Here is an 18,318-nt window from a genome sequence, read left to right as displayed (position 1 = left end):
TCAACCACACCCAATAGCCTTTTTGGATTGTCTAATTGTATCTATCCTAATTACAAAATAATATTTTATCTGTGTAATCACTCTATCAGTATCTACACGTGTCTCCATTCACAAATTACAAGGCCAATTTTGAACCTTTCACCTAAATGAAGAGGTTTTTTTTTTTTTTTTTTTTTTTTTGTGGTTGAAAAAAAAAAATAGAACGTGCACCCACGCATGGAAAATTAAACCACTCATATGGCACAACCTATCCATCCAATTATGAGTGGATAAATAAAAAAGGCAAAAGTGCAAATATAACCCTCAACTTTCAATTTAGAGTAGATATCATAAATTACAAAAGTGGTATATATATATCACTAGCTATAAATGGTGCAAATATCTCCTACCATTCTGAAAATGGTGCAAATATATCTTTTTTGCTAACAGGATTTTTTTTTTCAAAATCATTTAGGTTATTTTTTAATTAAAAAAATTCCACATGACTTTATAAAAAAGTCTACCTATTTTTTTAAGTAGACCATTTTTTAAAAACATGTAATTTTTCTAGGTTAGTTTAAAAAAATGGCTAGACTTATTTTTTAAAGTCACGAAGATATTTTTTTTAAACGAACCTGACCCGACCCACTAGAAAAAAAATTACTATGTGGCTTTAGAAAAGCATTTCTACTTAATAAAAAATGGGTAGACTTATTTTTAAAGTCACGTGACATTTTTTTTAATTAAAAAATAACCTAAATGATTTTTTTTAAAAAAATCCCGTTAGCTATATTTGCACCATTTTGTAAAGGTAAGGATATATTTGCACTAAGTTTTAACTGCAGGGATATATATACACCACTTTTGTACCGAAAGGTATATCTGCTCTAAATCATAAAATTGAAAGATATACTTGCACCTTTGCCCAATTAAAAATAATTTGTCCAGCTTCAAGTCTAAGCCCATGTGCTTGCTAGTTGCTAATAATAATCTATGTCCCTTATTCCTCAAGCTTAGCATTAGTAATAGTTAAGTTTTCTATATCAAATTTTAATTACCAACTTGATTAAGTTATGTATTTTTTTTTCAATTTACTTTTTAATTGATTAAGGAATAGTACTTGAAAGAACATGTTGACATGCTTTGCGAGGAAGCGTACTTTAACTTACATGTTGAGAACTTTTAATTAGCCTACTCAATTCTTCTTTGATTTTTCAAATAAAAAATTTATAATTTCTATTTTTAACAAATACTTTAAGAACCTGGGGTTCCCACACTTTACTTCTCATAGTTTCACTTAATTAAATTATAGTAATACATATTATTAGCTCTTTGTGACTATATAATTAATTGTATGAAGAGAAAATTATAGAAAATTTAAAGAAGCAAATCAGTCTAATTCAACTACAAAAATTAACTCATGAGAGATGGGGATTGCTCAGGGCATATCAGGCGACAAAATTCATATCCACATATGACAGGAGATAAAATAACAACTCTTAAATGTCCATGCCTGCTATCTGAAGTGTTGATAACACAATATGGGGCCTAATATTGAGTAAATCAGGAATTAAAATGAATTTGACGGTGATACTATGTAAATAAATATACGTTGGACCTACTCGATCTAAAGCTAACTCATGATGTGAGATCTGTCAAAGACAGTATAACGAGAGAAAAATCACACCCCACAACTGATGTGAGACAACTTAACAATCCATGCATGCCCAAAGCTGTCAATTGGAGTGTTGATAACATAAAATGGATGTTTAACGTCGGGCAATCCAAGAATTGATATGAATTTGACTCTGACACTATATAATAAAATTGACTTTGAACCTAACTTAACCTAAAGATTAACTTATTGTGTTAGAATTGCCTAAGAATATAAACAGACCAAACCATATCAGACGACTTATATGAGACAACTTATATTAAATCATACTCATTATCAAATCAATGAATACAATAATACTACCACAAAATTGTATAAATTATATGAATATGATCTATCATCCCTTGTTTTAGATCGAGCCTTGGGAATAAAAAACATCTCGATAGAGAGCACTTTATCCTCTTGGTAAATTTATTATTGGAGAATCTAATTAGTTGAGCTATGTACAATAAAAAAACAATACAATGGCCCTTGAGATTATCGCAAAAGGTCTCCATCAAAATATGACAAAGCGAATGAAATTAGGACAATAAAAATAAGCCACTTGTCTACGCACTATATTCCAATCCTATATTTGAGCATATTGAACACAACACGTAAATCGAAACAATAGAGTAAAAGAAAATTTAGCACATCGTCAAAGCTGACTAGTATATTTGCTTATTGCACTTTCATTCTCTGGAAGCACCAAGATTACATATTTCTCAAACTTTCCTTCGGTTTTTTCTTTTGATTTTCAATCTTTCTTTGTAGTCTTTGAGTCTATAAGACAAATTAAATATGTCTATTTCTGGTAGTTTGCCTGATGGGTTGGTGGCTCCAAACGATTCTCTTGCTAAAAAACGTGAAAAAATCATCATAGATACTGATCCTGGCATTGGTAAGATTTCTCTTTGTGTGTTCTTTAGCATTTTAAGAGCAAATTTTAGTTTCCTTGCAACTGGGATTCAATTTTCTTTAATGAAAAATGACATATTTGGGATCATTTTATGTACTCCACAACATTCAGTATGAGCCCATCCGCCGGGGCGAAGCTAAAATATTAGGTACACTATTTGCATTAGAAAATCCATTAAATATGTAAAATTATTTAGTTGTAAACACAATAACTAAAACGAGCTATGGGTTCGAAGTTGGATCCCATGTTTAGAACTCATAAACTTCAAATCTTGGATCCGCCTCTTATACCTACTCCAGTGGTTGATGGTTTAATAGTAGATTACTTAAAGTGAATGTGAGCTGGCCCGAACACTACTGTCATGAAAATAGATCTTTGTTTGGTTATAGGAGTTCTTATATGAATGCAGTATCTTTTTCTGTGTTTTAATGTTATGGGATTTAGTTCATGTATCCTAGGAGATTTGATACAAAGACAGATAGGGATGAAAATCTAAAGTTGACTTAGAATAGTAGCATATTATGAGGAGTTGTTTTTTGGATCATGTGCCTTGATAATTTTAGGTGTAAAGTATATTAGTTTGTTTATGGTTAAACAAAATATCTTTTCATGAGATTTTCTGATATAGAGATGATCAGTTCACATCTTGTGGGGATCTATGAGTTTTTTTATCTTTAATCCTCTCTGCTAACTTAAAGAGATGCTTGAAATAGTTAACACTGCAAGAACATTCATTTATTTTCTTATTTAGTATCAAACATTTGATAATTTCTCTGTAATGAGATGTGCTTTGCCTTCATAAGAAAAGATATACTGCAGAGATATAGCCAATTACCAGAATTGGCTGAGACATCATATTTATAACTCTTTTGACTAACTGTTGTTTATGTTTTCTGTAATTGTTTGGCAACAATTTTAGGAGAAGTTCTTGTTTGCTAAACAATTTTAGGAGAAGTTCTTGTTTGCTAACTTTGATGACCTTATTCATCACTATTATTTGCAGTCCTAATGTTCCATCCTGTAATTTCACTCAGTATTCAATACTAGAAACTGTTTGACTTCAATGTTATGGAGAGCATCAAGATCTTTATTGAAAAAAAGAACTGCAAGAGCATCAAGATTTATGGCTATCATCTATTGGAAGTAAAAAGTAGATTGTGAGGCCAAGCAACAAACAGACACTAGTTTAAACCTTGGAACCTAGCAGAAAAAACACTCCGGGATAGTGCCACTAGATCAGAGAAAGAGGCCATAAAAAGAGAAAATATTGTTTTACTTAAGGATATGCCCCTTGAATTCTGTATTTTCCGTTTCTTCCTTCTCCAGAAACAATAAGAAGGCAAGGTCTTGAGTGTATCCTTTCGTTCTTATTAAGACAGAGTTTGCACTTTTTTTTCTTCCTTTCTTGATGATCTTCTTAATTTGGAAGAAGCATTTTTGGGAGCATCCATGTGGGGGATTTGAAAGCTGGAAGATACTTTTTTGTATTATCTTTTTCTTGTCAAGCCAAACAACTCTCTGAGATGTAGAAAGTCGAAACTAAATGCCTTCTTAATATATCTTAGAAGATACCTAACTACAAAACTTTCAAAATACTCTTTTCTTTTCTATTCTTTAAAATGTGGAGAATAACTTGTCCACTGTATGAATGTGAAGCCTCTGTCATTTTCAAGACAAATTCTCATTGATCTGATTGAGTCTTTTTATATATCTAGATGACAGCATGGCGATATTAATGGCATTCCAGACTCCAGAAGTTGAGATACTAGGCTTAACTACAATATTTGGAAATGCTACTACAAAAAATGCTACACGAAATGCATTAGTTTTGGTATGTGTTTTCATTTATCTATAATTTCAGCATTTTTATGTCTTGAGAACAAACTCTTGATCAGTCACTTTTTTTAATTTGCAAAAGGATAGTGTGAGACTGCAGAATTTCCAGATATCCCAGTGGCGGAGGGTAGCCTTGAATCTTTGAAGGTATTAGGTTTATGTATAATTGCAAAAGCTTAAGTAAGCCGGTTTTGTTGGGCCGTGTACTTTGGTTATATTATTTATCTATAGTAGTTAATGCTCCTTTCTTTCCGGACTGTTCTTCCATGACTTTCTCGCTTTTGTTTATTCCTTGTTTTCATATTGTTTTCGGTATGCTTGGCCCTATCTGACCTTTTGTCTTGTTTTCCTTGTTTTCCTCTCTTTTTCTCTCTTGAGCCGAGGGTCTTTCGGAAACAGCCGCCCTACCTTTCAAGGTGGGGGTTAGGTCTGCGTACACTCTACCCTCCCCAGACCCCACATGGTGGGATTATACTGGGCTTCTTCTTGTTGTCCTTATTTTTTGCAAGTGTCACCTGAATTGGATATTATTATGTAGAGAGGGGAGCCATGTGTTGCAGACTTTGTTCATGGTTCAGATGGAATAGGCAACTTATTCTTACCTTCTCCAAATTCTAAAAAAATTGAGAAATCTGCATCTGAATTTCTGGTGGATAAAGTATCCGAATATCCTGGTGAAGTATCTATACTTGCATTAGGACCACTTACAAATCTAGCCTTGGTGAGTTGTACATCTCAAAATTTTCTTAGTTTTCGCGTTCTGATTGCTTGCATTTGGTGACATTTTTTATTGTTATGTTTCGGTTTAGGCTGTTAAGAGGGACTCAAACTTTGCAAGCAAGGTGAAGAGGGTGGTAATACTTGGCGGTTCCTTTTTTGCTTTGGGAAATGTTAATCCTGCTGCAGAAGCAAATGTGCGTGATCTTCTTTTCCTTTTGGTTTGACTTCATAGAAATCAGTTTAAAGATACATTGATATTGACAATGTGCATGTATGCTTGGTAGTTGTTTGGCCCCCTAATATCTCTGCTTAGTACTATTTCAAAATGATTTTTTTTTTCCTCCAGCGCATTTTCAGCTTAGTACTGTAACTAGTCTCCTTATAATTTGAGAATAACGTGGACTGTTTAAGCATTATATTTGGAGAATACTTAATGAATTATCGGTTGGAGTCGTTTCATCTTTCTGTGGTTAATACTTTTGTCATGTACAAACACTTTGTCTGTGAGAAAGAGTAGTTAGTATTTTCTACTGAGGTTGATCTTTGTGCCATTGGAAGTGCTTGCATGATTCGATTAATTCATTTAGAAAGATTTCTGACGATGCAGATACATGGTGATCCAGAGGCTGCAGATATTGTGTTTACCTCAGGAGCAAATATTGATGTTGTTGGTATCAACATTACCACACAAGTCAAAATGACAGGTGCTTGTTCAGGACCAAAAATTTCCAGACTCTTCCAATTTTTCCACTTTTAAGTGTTTAAGTAGTTCATTTGTCAGTTCAGATTTCATATTTTTCTATTTGTCTTGTTTTAGACGCTGACCTTGATGAACTGAGGCAATCCAAAGGAAAACATGCTAAGTTTTTGTGCAACATGTGCAAATTTTACCGAGATTTTCATGTAGAGTCAGATGGCGTATATGGTATCTTCTGTTCTTACTTTGTTTTTGGACACAAAAATATGTTCTTAATCCCACCTTCGCTCGTATCATTCTTAACCATTATTACTTGATACCCCGCTTTAATAATTCTGAGCTCACTTTTTTAACTTTCAGGAGTTTTTCCTCATGATCCTGTCACGTTTGTGGCACTAGTTCGACCTGACCTCTTCACGTACAAGAAAGGCGTTGTGAGGGTTGAGACACAAGGCATTTGCGTTGGTCACACGCTCTTGGACCAAGGCCTAAAGAAGTAAGCATTCGTAAACTGATCATTTCATGCAAATTAGAGTCTGATTTTATTCTTTGGATTATAAGGATAAATCTTATTATGTAGGTGGAATACGAGCAATCCGTGGACAGAGTGTTCTCCAGTTTCAGTTGCGTGGACAGTTGATGCGGATGAAGTTCTGAATTATATAAAGAAAACTTTAATGAAACCATGAATATTTTCATCCTTGTGTCATAGCTAAAATATTCTTGAAATTGAGCAATGCATTTTCTGATTTCTCACAGCATTTAAACTTCTGAATATTTCATCCTTCTATCTAGAGGGCTTATTTAAGCTGTATTCTGTGATGAAATTTGGGCATAAGATGCCCATGTACACGTGTTTATGTTGATGAAAGTAAAAGAGTTTGTCCAGTATATTGATGATGAAAAGTCTTGACTTAATGATCTTCCATTGCTCATTAACTTTCTTTAATAGACTTGTGATGGGAAGTGTGACTATGGAGGTTAATTAGGTATAAAGTAAGATGATTTTTGGGATATTAAGAAAAGATAGATGACTTTGATGGCCACCTATCACAAATTGAGTGACCATTCAGGCAGTCAACTCGTTAATCATTGGTCTTAATTTATAGACGCTTTCTGAACAGAAAATCAGATTTTAATAAATGTAGTTAGCTCTTATAATTCTGAAACATGAATTGACAAAAAACCTGTGTGTAGTTATGATGTATGTAGAAGATCTCATCAAGCAAAACTAGGACCTGCAGATCTTCATCAACCCAAGTTTTTGTTGAATCCTCCATTTTTTGTAATGCAAGAACTAAGTAATGATGTTTTAAGTCAATGTGCTGTTAGGAAAGTGTCTACTACTGCGTAAGCTTGCTATGTTAGGAATTCTAAGCCAATAAAAAAAAGACAAGTAGAAGCCAGTGAAAGTGAAAGAGGAGTAAGCAGGGTACGACGAAGCCCTAGGCCTAAGGGGCAATACGTAAACAAGTACAGATCACATGGTTTTGTACTGATCCGCTTTCGAGTTGTCGAGTGACGATTGGCCGAGGGGCCCTTTTTTCTTTTATAAGGGAAGAGATTGTAGCTAGGTACAAATAGGCCGGTGAAAGACAGACTTTAGGAAAGTGGTTCAGGTAGCTCAGCTGGTTAGAGCAAAGGACTGAAAATCCTTGTGTCAGTGGTTCGAATCCACTTCTAAGCAGGCGAAAGGTCCAAACCGTAGCCGGGAGCGAGCCGGATTTCGAAATGAAAGTGAAAGAGGAAACTCTCCCAGAAAGGTGAGCAAGAAGAGTCTTCACTACTAGCTAGTATTGAAAGAAAAGAAGGCCTACCTTCGCTTTGTGCGCGTTGAGCTTTCTTTCCTGTAGGATAGGAAGAATGGAATAGGAAGATAAAAGGACATTTGAAGGAGTGAAACTGAACTTATCGATCTGATGTAATGATGAACACGCCGGTTACGCCGGGACAATAAATAAATAAAGTCTACATTATCAAAAAGAAATAGGTAACGGTAATAGGAAAAGAAGAAAAGATTGGTTTGGGGAAAATGAGAATAAAAGTTAGTCATTTAAACCAGACACTTAATATTGACGAGAGGTAAGCACCCTCTACCTCCAATCCGAAGGTTATGGGTTCGAGTCACCAAGAAACAAAAAGGGGAGCTCCTGGAGGAGGGGTGAAAAAAAAAAACACGTAATGTCAAAAACTTTGCGACTACACTATATTTTTTTTAATTTTTATTTATTTATTTATTATTACATAGGAGGTAGGCGAAGGGGAAATGGGGGAGGGGATTACAACGTGGGAATTCGAACCCTCACCAACAAGGTGAAAATTCAGGTAGCCAACAAACTAAGCTACTAGATCCCTACGAATGTTATACTATATAGATACATCACCAGCATTATATTTTGGATCAAATTTCTAAATATACTTCTAGGCAGCATGTCGCAAGTTGAAATCTTACCTAAAGAAAAGGCTAATGCCTATAGAATTTAAAAAAAAATAAAAAAAATTATCTTTTGGAAACATAACATATCATTATTACCTAATTGCATTTTCAAGAAGCTTAAAATGAAATACGAAGAACACGACAGGGTCATTTCAACAACATCGGAGGCCTAAAGCTAAACTTCAGAGAGAGGCCATATTCTTTTTTAAAAGAAAGATAGTCATATGTATTTTTTTCAAAGTCAATTTTTCTAGCTTTTTTAGATGCGAAGTGATTAATTACTGTTTTATAATTGATTTGTTCTAACAATTCTTCTTCAATTGATAATATAGCTAATTTGTTCAATCTATCTTGAGACATTGTTGATCTTAGATAAGATTTTATCAATTTTAATTTTGAAAAACTTCTTTCGCCTGAGGCAACAGTTATATACTCCCTCTATTTCAATTTATATGTACCTATTTCCTTATTAGTCCGTGTAAAAAAGAATGACTCTTTTCCTTTATTTTGAAATAATTTACCTTTATGCAATCATTTATAGCCACACTAAATATATGTGACTCATCTAACACCTTAAGTTTAAAAGTCTTGTCTCCTTTTTCAAACTCCATGCCCAGTCAAACAGGTTCCCATAAATTGAACGCAGGGAGTATATAATATACATCTTTAAGGAAAAATGGGGCCCCATAAAAGTTAAGGCCCCTAGCGATTGCTTTATTGGCCTTATGTTCGAGCCACCCCGGAACACGATAATAACCTCTTAACGCACTTTCTTATAAAAGAATTTAGTCCTTGCAAAGTCATTAGTTTCTCCCATAAATAAAAGACCTTTGTTTGTTAAGATATGAGTTAAGAAAGAAATGAGTTGTTTAAAATTGATAGACGACAAATGATTAGAATCTTTTTAAGAAAATCAAGAAACTTAGAGTCGTAAATATATTAATCAAATAACAATGTCCATCTGAAAGTTTCAAACTAGGGAGTTTACCTTTATTTTCATGGTTACCTCCGGGATAATTACGTGCAAATTTTGATTTTCTTTTCCAATTAACAAGCAAAGTTCAAAAACAGATGTGAATTTTACTTTCTCATACTTCACAATAAGTTATTCTTCCCAGCAACCCCTTGTTAATTCTCTATTTAGCCAAAATAGACAAAAGAGAACACACATAAGCCAAGTTTCAGGATAGTAAAAAGGTAGAGAGCTTAAAATATTTAGTAAATTTCAGTTTATGCAGTTAAATTGATTGTCATAAAGCATTTGTGGAAATTTATCAAACAATAATAGAATTATGTTCTTTAAAAAGTAGCGCATTCACCGCCCAAGGATATGGCAGGATGGATAAGATTACTCCATCGTTCACTCGAGATTCCGAATTAAAGCTCTGAAAAACTTTTAGTAATAACGCCCGCCTCCCCCTATGAGCCTACGTAACCCGAACATAAATTAGTAGGGTCATTAGATTTCAAATGTCAAATGGTTTTATATAAATAAATAAGTAAATCGCACATCGCAAACACAACCAAGTCTAGTAAAGGAGAAAAGAAAAAGTCAAGTAGCGGTAACGGTCAAAGAACTCAGTGAGAAAGGAACTTGTTGACCTACCACACACCACAGTTTATACTAAAATTTGTGTTAAGTCAAATAATGACGAATAAAGTGAAATGAAGGAAATATATAACATTAAATATTCCAAAAAAGGTCAAGATTTTTATGTTAATTAGGAACTTAGTCTTAATTCTCCTCAAATATTAGAACCTCTTAATTTCTCCTGAATTGTATCCTCGAGGAGGAGCTTTTTTATTACTACCCTCCATTTCAAAATAAATGAATTTTTGAGATATTTTTTTTTATCCAAATAAGTGAATTTTTCAAAGTGCAAGACAGCAAGAGGTTATTAATTAAATTTTTACAAAGTTATCCTTCTTTTTAATAGTTTTTCCTAATCTCAACACACTCACTTTTTCAACCTTTAAGAAAAGTTTAGGGAAAGATATAGGCTAATTCTGTGAAATGACCATTTGATTAATGTCATTAATTAGATTTCTTAATGGGTATGTCACGCCCACAAAAATCATCTATTCCAGAGAGGGAGTACTCTAGACAATAAAGGCAAAAGCGGGAAGAGAACAAAGTCAAACCTATAAGTTGCGTTGCTGCTTATTGTTTGACTTTGTTATATTAACTTGCACCACCAAATTAAAGACAACTTTTTCACTTCACTTTCTTTGGTTTGACAAATATTTGAAATGTATAGTTCTAACTTATATTGGGGAGAAAAAACAGTTGAACAAACGTAATATTTTCCCTTTCATCATCTCATACATTATTTCAATTTCTTTCCTGACAGTGCCTACCCCTCCACACCCCTTGAATGAACCCTTTCAACTCCCAACAATTTCACATTACCCACTCCACCTACAACTACTTCAACTCCATTTAAACAAACAAACACCTCCTTCCTAATCCTCTTACATAAACCCTACAAATACCTTCAATATTACAACATTTTCAAGAATTACAAAAACAAACATCATTATTATTTATTTCTAGCCATAATGTCTACTGTTCATTCATCTACAGTCTTCGCCGAGACGATTTCATGGTATTGTGCATTGTTCTTGGCAATGATGTTGGTATTGAGTTGCTGTGAGTCCAGTGAGAGTGATCAATTCATAGTGCAAATGAAGCAAGGGATGAAGCGGGCATGTGATGAGATACATATGGTGAGAGAAGGGGAAACATTGCATACAATAAGTGAAAAGTGTGGAGATCCTTTTATTGTTGAAGAGAATCCACATATTCATGATCCTGATGATGTTTTCCCTGGCTTAGTTATCAAGATTACTCCTTTCAAGTTTCTGTAAAAAGAAAAAAATATGTAGTTTTTGTTTGTTATTTATATCTTGATGTTTGTTTAATATGCATGAGCTCATCTCTGTAATTTAATTTCCTTTTTGTTGATTTTATAAGAAATTTTACTAGGTTCAGTACTGGCATGAACCTTTTGGACAGGCCTCTATTTCTTTTTTCTTATTCTCTTTTAGAGTTCATTTTATCTGTTATTATTAGTGCATGTCTCTTTAGTGAAGATATTATATAATATTAATTTGATCAATTCATATAAAATAGAGTATACAAGTATAACCTAAAGACAAGACATTGGGACGAAGATATGAAAGTACGACAATGCATGTCAGTTGATTTTAGGAGAAGAAAGGTCTTATACTTTCACTTTCTACCAGTGAAAAATGATTGATGGCACAAATTCGTACGTTAAAGATATATAATTGTTAATATAAAATTAGTGGAGTAGACCTTTACATGGATGCGCTGAATTTGATGGATTCTATACACACATATAGTAGAGATGAATCCATATATAGTGAAACCTCATCTTGGGTGAACATGTAGAAATCGTTATTGAAGTTGTATTTAATCATGTTGTAACTTCGAGTTAGTAGAAAACAGTATGTTAGTCATTCTGTTCATCATGAAAATAGTATTTCGACCACATATATATTTGAACGTTGTAATATACAAAATATAACTTAAGTTGCCAAATTCTAAAATGTCTTTGAATTGTAACATTTGAAAGTTTAAAAGCATGTTGTCAATCAGTCCTCAATATAAAATCAACTCGTTTGAATAAGAGATTCTTAATTCATGAATTTCAATTTTTTTTTATAAATGCAATTGTCCGACATGATGCAATCACATTTAGACCTTTGCTTTTTTCCCCATGAAATTGATAATATTAGTATTAATTTAATGAAACTGTAAGCTGCCTACGAGTTTCATCATCGACTAACATTTGTACGGAAAAATTATTTTTTAGAGAGTTATCTAGAACTAAAGAGATAAGTCATACCTCATGCCCATAGTAGCTATGAGACTTACATTGCCTATTATAGAAAGAAAATACATCATCAGGTAGACATATGCATATGCCCATGTACATAGTTATGGCTGTCAATACGACCACCTAAATGTCTGAAGTAAGGCGAAAGAAGTGGTGGAGCACTAACAAATATCTAAAGTTTGTCAATATTGACTACAAGTTAATTAAATACTTAGAAAAATTAATTATAACTTAAATACACATGTAAAATTGGCTACCGGATGCAAATCCTACAAAAAAGAAATATGATTATACTGAAATTTGGTTATAGGCTGGATAAAAGTGGGTCATTTGCACGATTCCCCTTCAAAGGCATTTTGTCTTTAATTTTTGTCCCTCAAATTGCTGGTCTTTAATTTTTGTCTTTCGTCTAATACCCCGAGGTCTTGGGTTCAAACCCTGGCTCAATCACAACAACAACAAAAAAAAAATCGCAAAGCAGAGTTTCATTCGGGCAAAAGCTAGGCCTTAAGGCAAAGTTTTGCAAAATTTCAACTGAATTAAAAAAAAAAAATTGCCTTAATGCAAACCTCTACCTTAAGGGAGAGTTTTGCCTTATACCTGAAGGCAGAGTTTGAGATCAAGTAGAGTTTGAGGCGAAACTCAGCTTTGCGAATCCAAACTCTACCTTGAGATTTTTTTTTAATTTTTTTTTTTACTAAGCAGGGGTTTGAACCTGGAACCAAGGGGTTTTTAGCAAAGGGCAAAAATTAAAGACCACCAATTTGAGGGGAAAAAATAAAGACCAGTGCCTTTGAAGGGCATTCCGCATAAACAAAATGGATAAAAGTTCCTAGAAATGATGACAGATCTGGTTTGAGGGCAATTTGCACGATTCCCCTTATTCGGGGGTGGTCTTTAATTTTTGTCCTTTGCCTAAAATACCCTGAAGTTCTAGGTTCGAATCTCGGCTCAGTCAAAAAGAAAAAAAAGAAAAAAAAAGGCAAGGCAGGGTTTCGTTGCAAAATTAGGTCTATTCGGGTTCCAGCAGAGTTAAAAAAAAAATTGCCTTATAAGGCATACTTTTCGTGAAGCCTTACCTTGCGATTTTTTTTTTTTGACTGAGCGGGGTTCTAACCCAGAACTTCGGAGTATTTTCGGCCAATTTTTTAACCCAAGGACAAAAATTAAAGACCAGCAATTTGAGGGACAAAAATTAAAGGCCAGGGCCTTTGAAGAACAATCCGTGCAAAAAACATTTTTTTGCACGGATTGCCCTTCGTTTCGGGGTGGTCTTTAAATTTTGCCACTCAAATTTGTGGTCTTTAAATTTTGCCCTTCATATTTGTGGTCTTTAAATGCCCCTTGCTTGGATTTTCGGCCAATTTTTTAACCCAAGGACAAAAATTAAAGACCATCCGCATAACTTGAAGGACAAAAATTAAAGGCCGGGCCTTATAAGGCAAGAAAGTCTATTTTATTCCATCCAAAAAAGGGAAAAAGTTGACAACTGTACATGGTGTGTCTCACTAACTTGTATAAGTCAAACTAGGAGCAACTATTACATTAAAAAACAACGACCAATATTTGGAATCAACTACACTTAGCTAGGGATAGCAATTCATAGCGAGCTCTACGCCATTTGAAGCCCAAATTAATCTCTCTGCAGTCTATCCAAAATGGTATTTTGAAATGCGAGTAGGTTCCTTTCTCCAAACCCAAAATAATGCCATTTCGTGTCTAGCAATGCGTGAGATCCATGTGATTTCATCTTGCCAATTCTTCTAGTGTACCCCAACAACTCGTACCACAATCCTTTTGTGATTTCAAAATAAAGAGGCTTTTCTTGGGTGTGGGAAAATTAAGTTGCATCAATAGTTGCAAAAACGTCGCATTTGGTTGTAGCATAAAGATATAAAATGCCCCCATCGGCATAAGTATATATGCTACTTTTAACGGGCAACTTTTATACGATAAAATCAGGCTTTTTAGTGCCTTGCGAATTTTTTTTTTTTTTTTTTTAAAATTTTTTTTGACTCGGAAGGGCTTAAAAATTTCAAAATCTCCACTAAAGGTTAAATATCCCAAAACATGTATAATATGTGTATATTTAGTAAGAAATATCCCAAAATATGTATAATATGTGTATATTTAGTAAGTATATACAAGAATGATACATTTATATATATATATATATATATATATATATATATATATATATATATATATATATATATATATATATATGTTGGAATTATATATACACTTTATATACAAGAATGATACAGTTTATATACATATGCTGGAATTAATTATACATAAATTATACGTTAATTATACATTTATTATACACATATTATACAATAATGATATGATATTATTTTTTACATATAAAATCGTGATACATATTATATACCACAATGATAAGGTTTCTATGATACATTTTTTATACGTATAATACACTTTCTATACAAGACTGATACAGTTTATATACACGTGTTGGAATTATATATACACTTTCTATATAAAAATGATACATATTATATAAAAAAGCGATACCATTTTCTATTCTATAATACACATTATATACATAAATGATACAGATTATATACAAAAATGATACATACCTCAGTGATTCATATTTTATACAGTTTCTATACATTACAGATAGGTACTGATACATATTTTTATACACAAATGATACATATTATATACAAAAACTGCCTCAGAGTTTTTTGGGATATTTCTTACTAAATATACACATATTATACATGTTTTGGGATGTTTAACCTTTAGTGACGATTTTTTTAGTTGCCACGCCTGATTTTTCTTTAGCAGCCCTTTAGTGGCGACTTTTAGTCGCGCCACAAAAAGTCTTTTTATTTTTATTTTTAAAAGCATCTGGGCTTTTAGTGGCGACTTTTTAAATCTTTTGTGGCGACTAAAACTTTTAGTGGCGACTTTTTAAAGTCGCCACAAAAGACTTGCTACAGATTTTGGCTAGCGGATGGAAATAGTTTATGGGCTAATTTTTGGGTTTGAGAATAGATGGGTCAGCATGTGAGATTATTTATGGCCCAGTGGCCATTTGTGTCCTTTCCCCGCAAAAAAAAAATGCTTTGTTTGAGTGGAATATGTTTTGGGCCTTTAGCCTGGTCCTACAACTTTAGGCCCAATGCCTTTATTAGGTTTATAGCCCGCAAGTGCATGGGTCACAGTAGCCTTTAACCATGCTCTTGGCTAATACCGTAACTCGTTTGGTGCACGGTATAAGCTGGGATATCCCAAAGATTAATTTTGATATTAATTTTGTACCATGTTTGGTAGAAAGTATAAATTTATTTCGGGATAAATTTATACCTTCCACCAAACAGAGTATAAAATGAAGCTCAAATTTAAGGATGGGATATCCCACCTTATTCAACTGACCTTGGGATTATTTTATCCCATCTCCCATATGGGATAAATTAGTCCCGGGATTATAATCCGGGATAATTTAGTTTGCGTACCAAACGACCCCTAACAATTACATTAATGTATTTGGTACTTTTTCAAATTGATCCATATTTATCTTCAAAAATTGAAAATTGAGATAGTATTTTATATACGAACGTCCTCCAAGTACCATAAAAATATGTTGATATATTATGGACCTTATTTATGTAGTTCGTCTCCTACTCTTATCATTTTTACAGTACTTATGAAAGAAATGCATTGTTTTTTTTTTTTTTTTTTTTTTTTAATCAATTATTCGCTGTAATCGTTTAGAACCTTTTTTTAACTTGAAGTTTATCTATTTACTAAGATATAGTGCGTTGTTCATTAGTTATGAGTTGAAAGCTTCACAAAATGCACTGTATTTACAGATGTTTGAAAGATTGTAGGTTCCTACTTGAGGCAATGGATCGACCACAAGCGCACCATAATTACTGGGAGGTTAATATGGTGGAACACATTCTAGCAAAGCTATGGAAAATTCTAGGATTCACATAATTTAGTTGGAGAAAATACTAAATTTTGGAACTCAACTCTTTTTAATTTATGCTTTTATCTTATTTTCACAAAATCTATTTGAGCACTAAGTCACCGAGATTAGTTCCTTTGTGATGCGAAGACTTGTTTTAACCGACTAATTAAGTTTTGTGCACCGAAAATATATAGAATTTATACCATCATAAACTCAACCTGCAACTTATATGTTAATCTAAAAGGAGTAATAACATGTTATAGCTGATTAAATGTAAATTAATCGTGTATAAATTCTTAATATTGTCCGAATATATATAACTTAAATCCTGAATTGACTGAAATTATGAAGGCTGAGAAAGATTCTTAATACATTTTCTGTGGAGCATGTATCCCCAAGCAATGTATCACTATTAATGTTGTTTTTCTGTCAGTTGAGTCACATAACATTATTAAAAGGCCAAATCAATCGACAGCCACCTGTGATCGTCCGGATTTTTCCTGAATACCTCAAGTAACCCTTGTTCGGCTGTGTTATTTAGACATTTTTTGCTGACCTGACAACTTGGGTGAATTGCACACCAAATAGGTGCGTGAAGAGCCCAAAAAACAGATTTTCTTTCTCTTTTAATTTCTTCTTCATTCTTTTTCTCTACCATCACCAAGTGTACTCCTTTAATGGAGATCGGATTCGACTCAAATCTGTTACCATCGCCATTGCTGCCATTTCCACCACCACTACTGCTACACCTAATAATCAATCTACCAAAATTCCATTTCAACATTTGCTTCGTTTGGATTCTTAAAAACACCAAATTGGTAATTGATTTTGTTCTTAATGTTCTCAGATTGATTAATTCAATGTTGTCAATTCATTTCTCATTCAGTGCTTTGTATGAAAATATTCTTACGCATAATTTGCATAAAACACTAAAAACAAATTAAGTGAACTAAAAAACAAGATTCTTTTTTTAATCTTTTGGGAAAAGGGCAAACTCTTCAACCCTAAAAATTCCTTTTTAATCTTTATCACTGAAAACCCGAATAAATTTGCAGATGGGTACGAACATAAAAGCAAGATTTCATCAAAGACTAACAATTGCACAAAAAAAAACAAGAAACTTCACTGTCCCCCCCCCCCCCCCCCTGCGTTCTTCTCTCGCAATAGAGGGGGGGGGTGTGGACGGAAAAGACGATGGAAAAGGAGGGGTATGGAGGAGAAACCCCCCTTTTTTTTTTGTAATTATTTAGGGGTGTGTGTATAATGTGGTTGGGTGCGTAGGGACTTTGTTTCTTTTTCGAAATATTATTTTTTTTTCAAAATTTATTTTTAATATTATTATTTGATCAAACGTCACATGTCGTAACTTAATTTGTCATTTTGTCACGTCATTGGCCAGTGTGTTACACACATTTTACATATTTGGCTGATTATGTAAAAAGTGTCTAAATGACACAGTGAAATCTTACCTTAGGTGTCTAAATGGACCAAGGATAATTTGAGGTGTTCAGGTGAAAAATCCGGACGATCACATGTGGCTGTCAATGAGTTTGGCCTTATTAAAAAGGAAACAAATCGTATTGCATCAAGTTTCAAATCAGGAACATGAATAATAATGGTGTAAGTTGGGGTCATAGATAGCTAGTGCTCACCTTGGTCATTATTTTATCTTCTAGCTAATTGAATCCTGATTATGGCAGACAATGTTGCTAATGATCATTTGGCTTTAGGAAATTTACTGTGCTGAGTCACATAAAATATCCCAAAAAACTGGACTTGACAAATTGCCACAGTTGTCAGTGGCCAACATTTTTGTGAGTGATGTGATGGATAAACTACACTTGACGTTTACCAGCTGTTTCAGCATGTAAAACGTGTAAAAATTTGCGTCAATTATTGTAATTTAACAATTTGGGGGTGGGGGAGGTGCACTGTTTGATTAAAAATCGATCCAAACTAAAAAAAAAAATCAAATCGAGTAAATAAAATGATATTTTATTTGGATTAGGTTTGATTTTGTTTTGAATTTTTAAAAATCAATAATATTTGGTTTGGTTTTAGTTTTATTAAAAGCAAACCGAACCGACAAATTTTATACATAATTTTTATAATTATATATATAAAATATATTATTTTTTACAAATACTTTTAAATAATTTATATACTTTTTACGCAAAATTTTATGTATCTCTAATAGGCTAATGAATTTTATACTGTAAGCCGATTTTAAAAAAAAATCCATAAATTCACACTCATTTAGTCAAAGA

The 18,318-nt window shown here is 33.1% G+C and overlaps 2 protein-coding genes and 1 non-coding gene across 4 annotated transcripts; all 3 read left to right on the top strand.

Annotated features, from left to right (window-relative positions):
- Positions 1 to 2,256: 2,256 nt before the first annotated feature.
- On the top strand, positions 2,257 to 6,694 carry LOC132049455 (probable uridine nucleosidase 1). Of its 2 annotated transcripts, none has more exons than XM_059440269.1 (9): positions 2,257 to 2,534; positions 4,268 to 4,383; positions 4,476 to 4,535; positions 4,927 to 5,109; positions 5,198 to 5,302; positions 5,716 to 5,812; positions 5,926 to 6,033; positions 6,166 to 6,301; positions 6,367 to 6,566. In XM_059440269.1, exons 1-9 carry the CDS (start codon positions 2,435 to 2,437, stop codon positions 6,383 to 6,385), a joined length of 924 nt encoding a protein of 307 aa, XP_059296252.1. In that variant the 5' UTR covers positions 2,257 to 2,434; the 3' UTR covers positions 6,386 to 6,566. The 2 variants fall into 2 exon arrangements, with proteins under 2 accessions (XP_059296252.1, XP_059296251.1); XM_059440268.1 differs by having other exon boundaries at positions 2,258 to 2,534; positions 6,386 to 6,694.
- Positions 6,695 to 7,418: 724 nt separating this feature from the next.
- Positions 7,419 to 7,492, top strand: TRNAF-GAA (transfer RNA phenylalanine (anticodon GAA)). Its single transcript has one exon. It is a non-coding gene; the product is annotated as a tRNA-Phe (tRNA).
- Positions 7,493 to 10,801: 3,309 nt separating this feature from the next.
- LOC132048631 (uncharacterized) lies at positions 10,802 to 11,110 on the top strand. Its single transcript, XM_059439338.1, has one exon. It carries the CDS (start codon positions 10,802 to 10,804, stop codon positions 11,108 to 11,110), a length of 309 nt encoding a protein of 102 aa, XP_059295321.1.
- Positions 11,111 to 18,318: the final 7,208 nt, after the last annotated feature.

The sequence above is a fragment of the Lycium ferocissimum genome, chromosome 3, assembly GCF_029784015.1.
Source record: "Lycium ferocissimum isolate CSIRO_LF1 chromosome 3, AGI_CSIRO_Lferr_CH_V1, whole genome shotgun sequence".
Lineage (NCBI taxonomy): Eukaryota > Viridiplantae > Streptophyta > Magnoliopsida > Solanales > Solanaceae > Lycium > Lycium ferocissimum.
The sequence above is the reverse complement of the archived record's forward strand: the minus strand, read 5'-3'. Positions and strand labels throughout refer to the sequence as shown.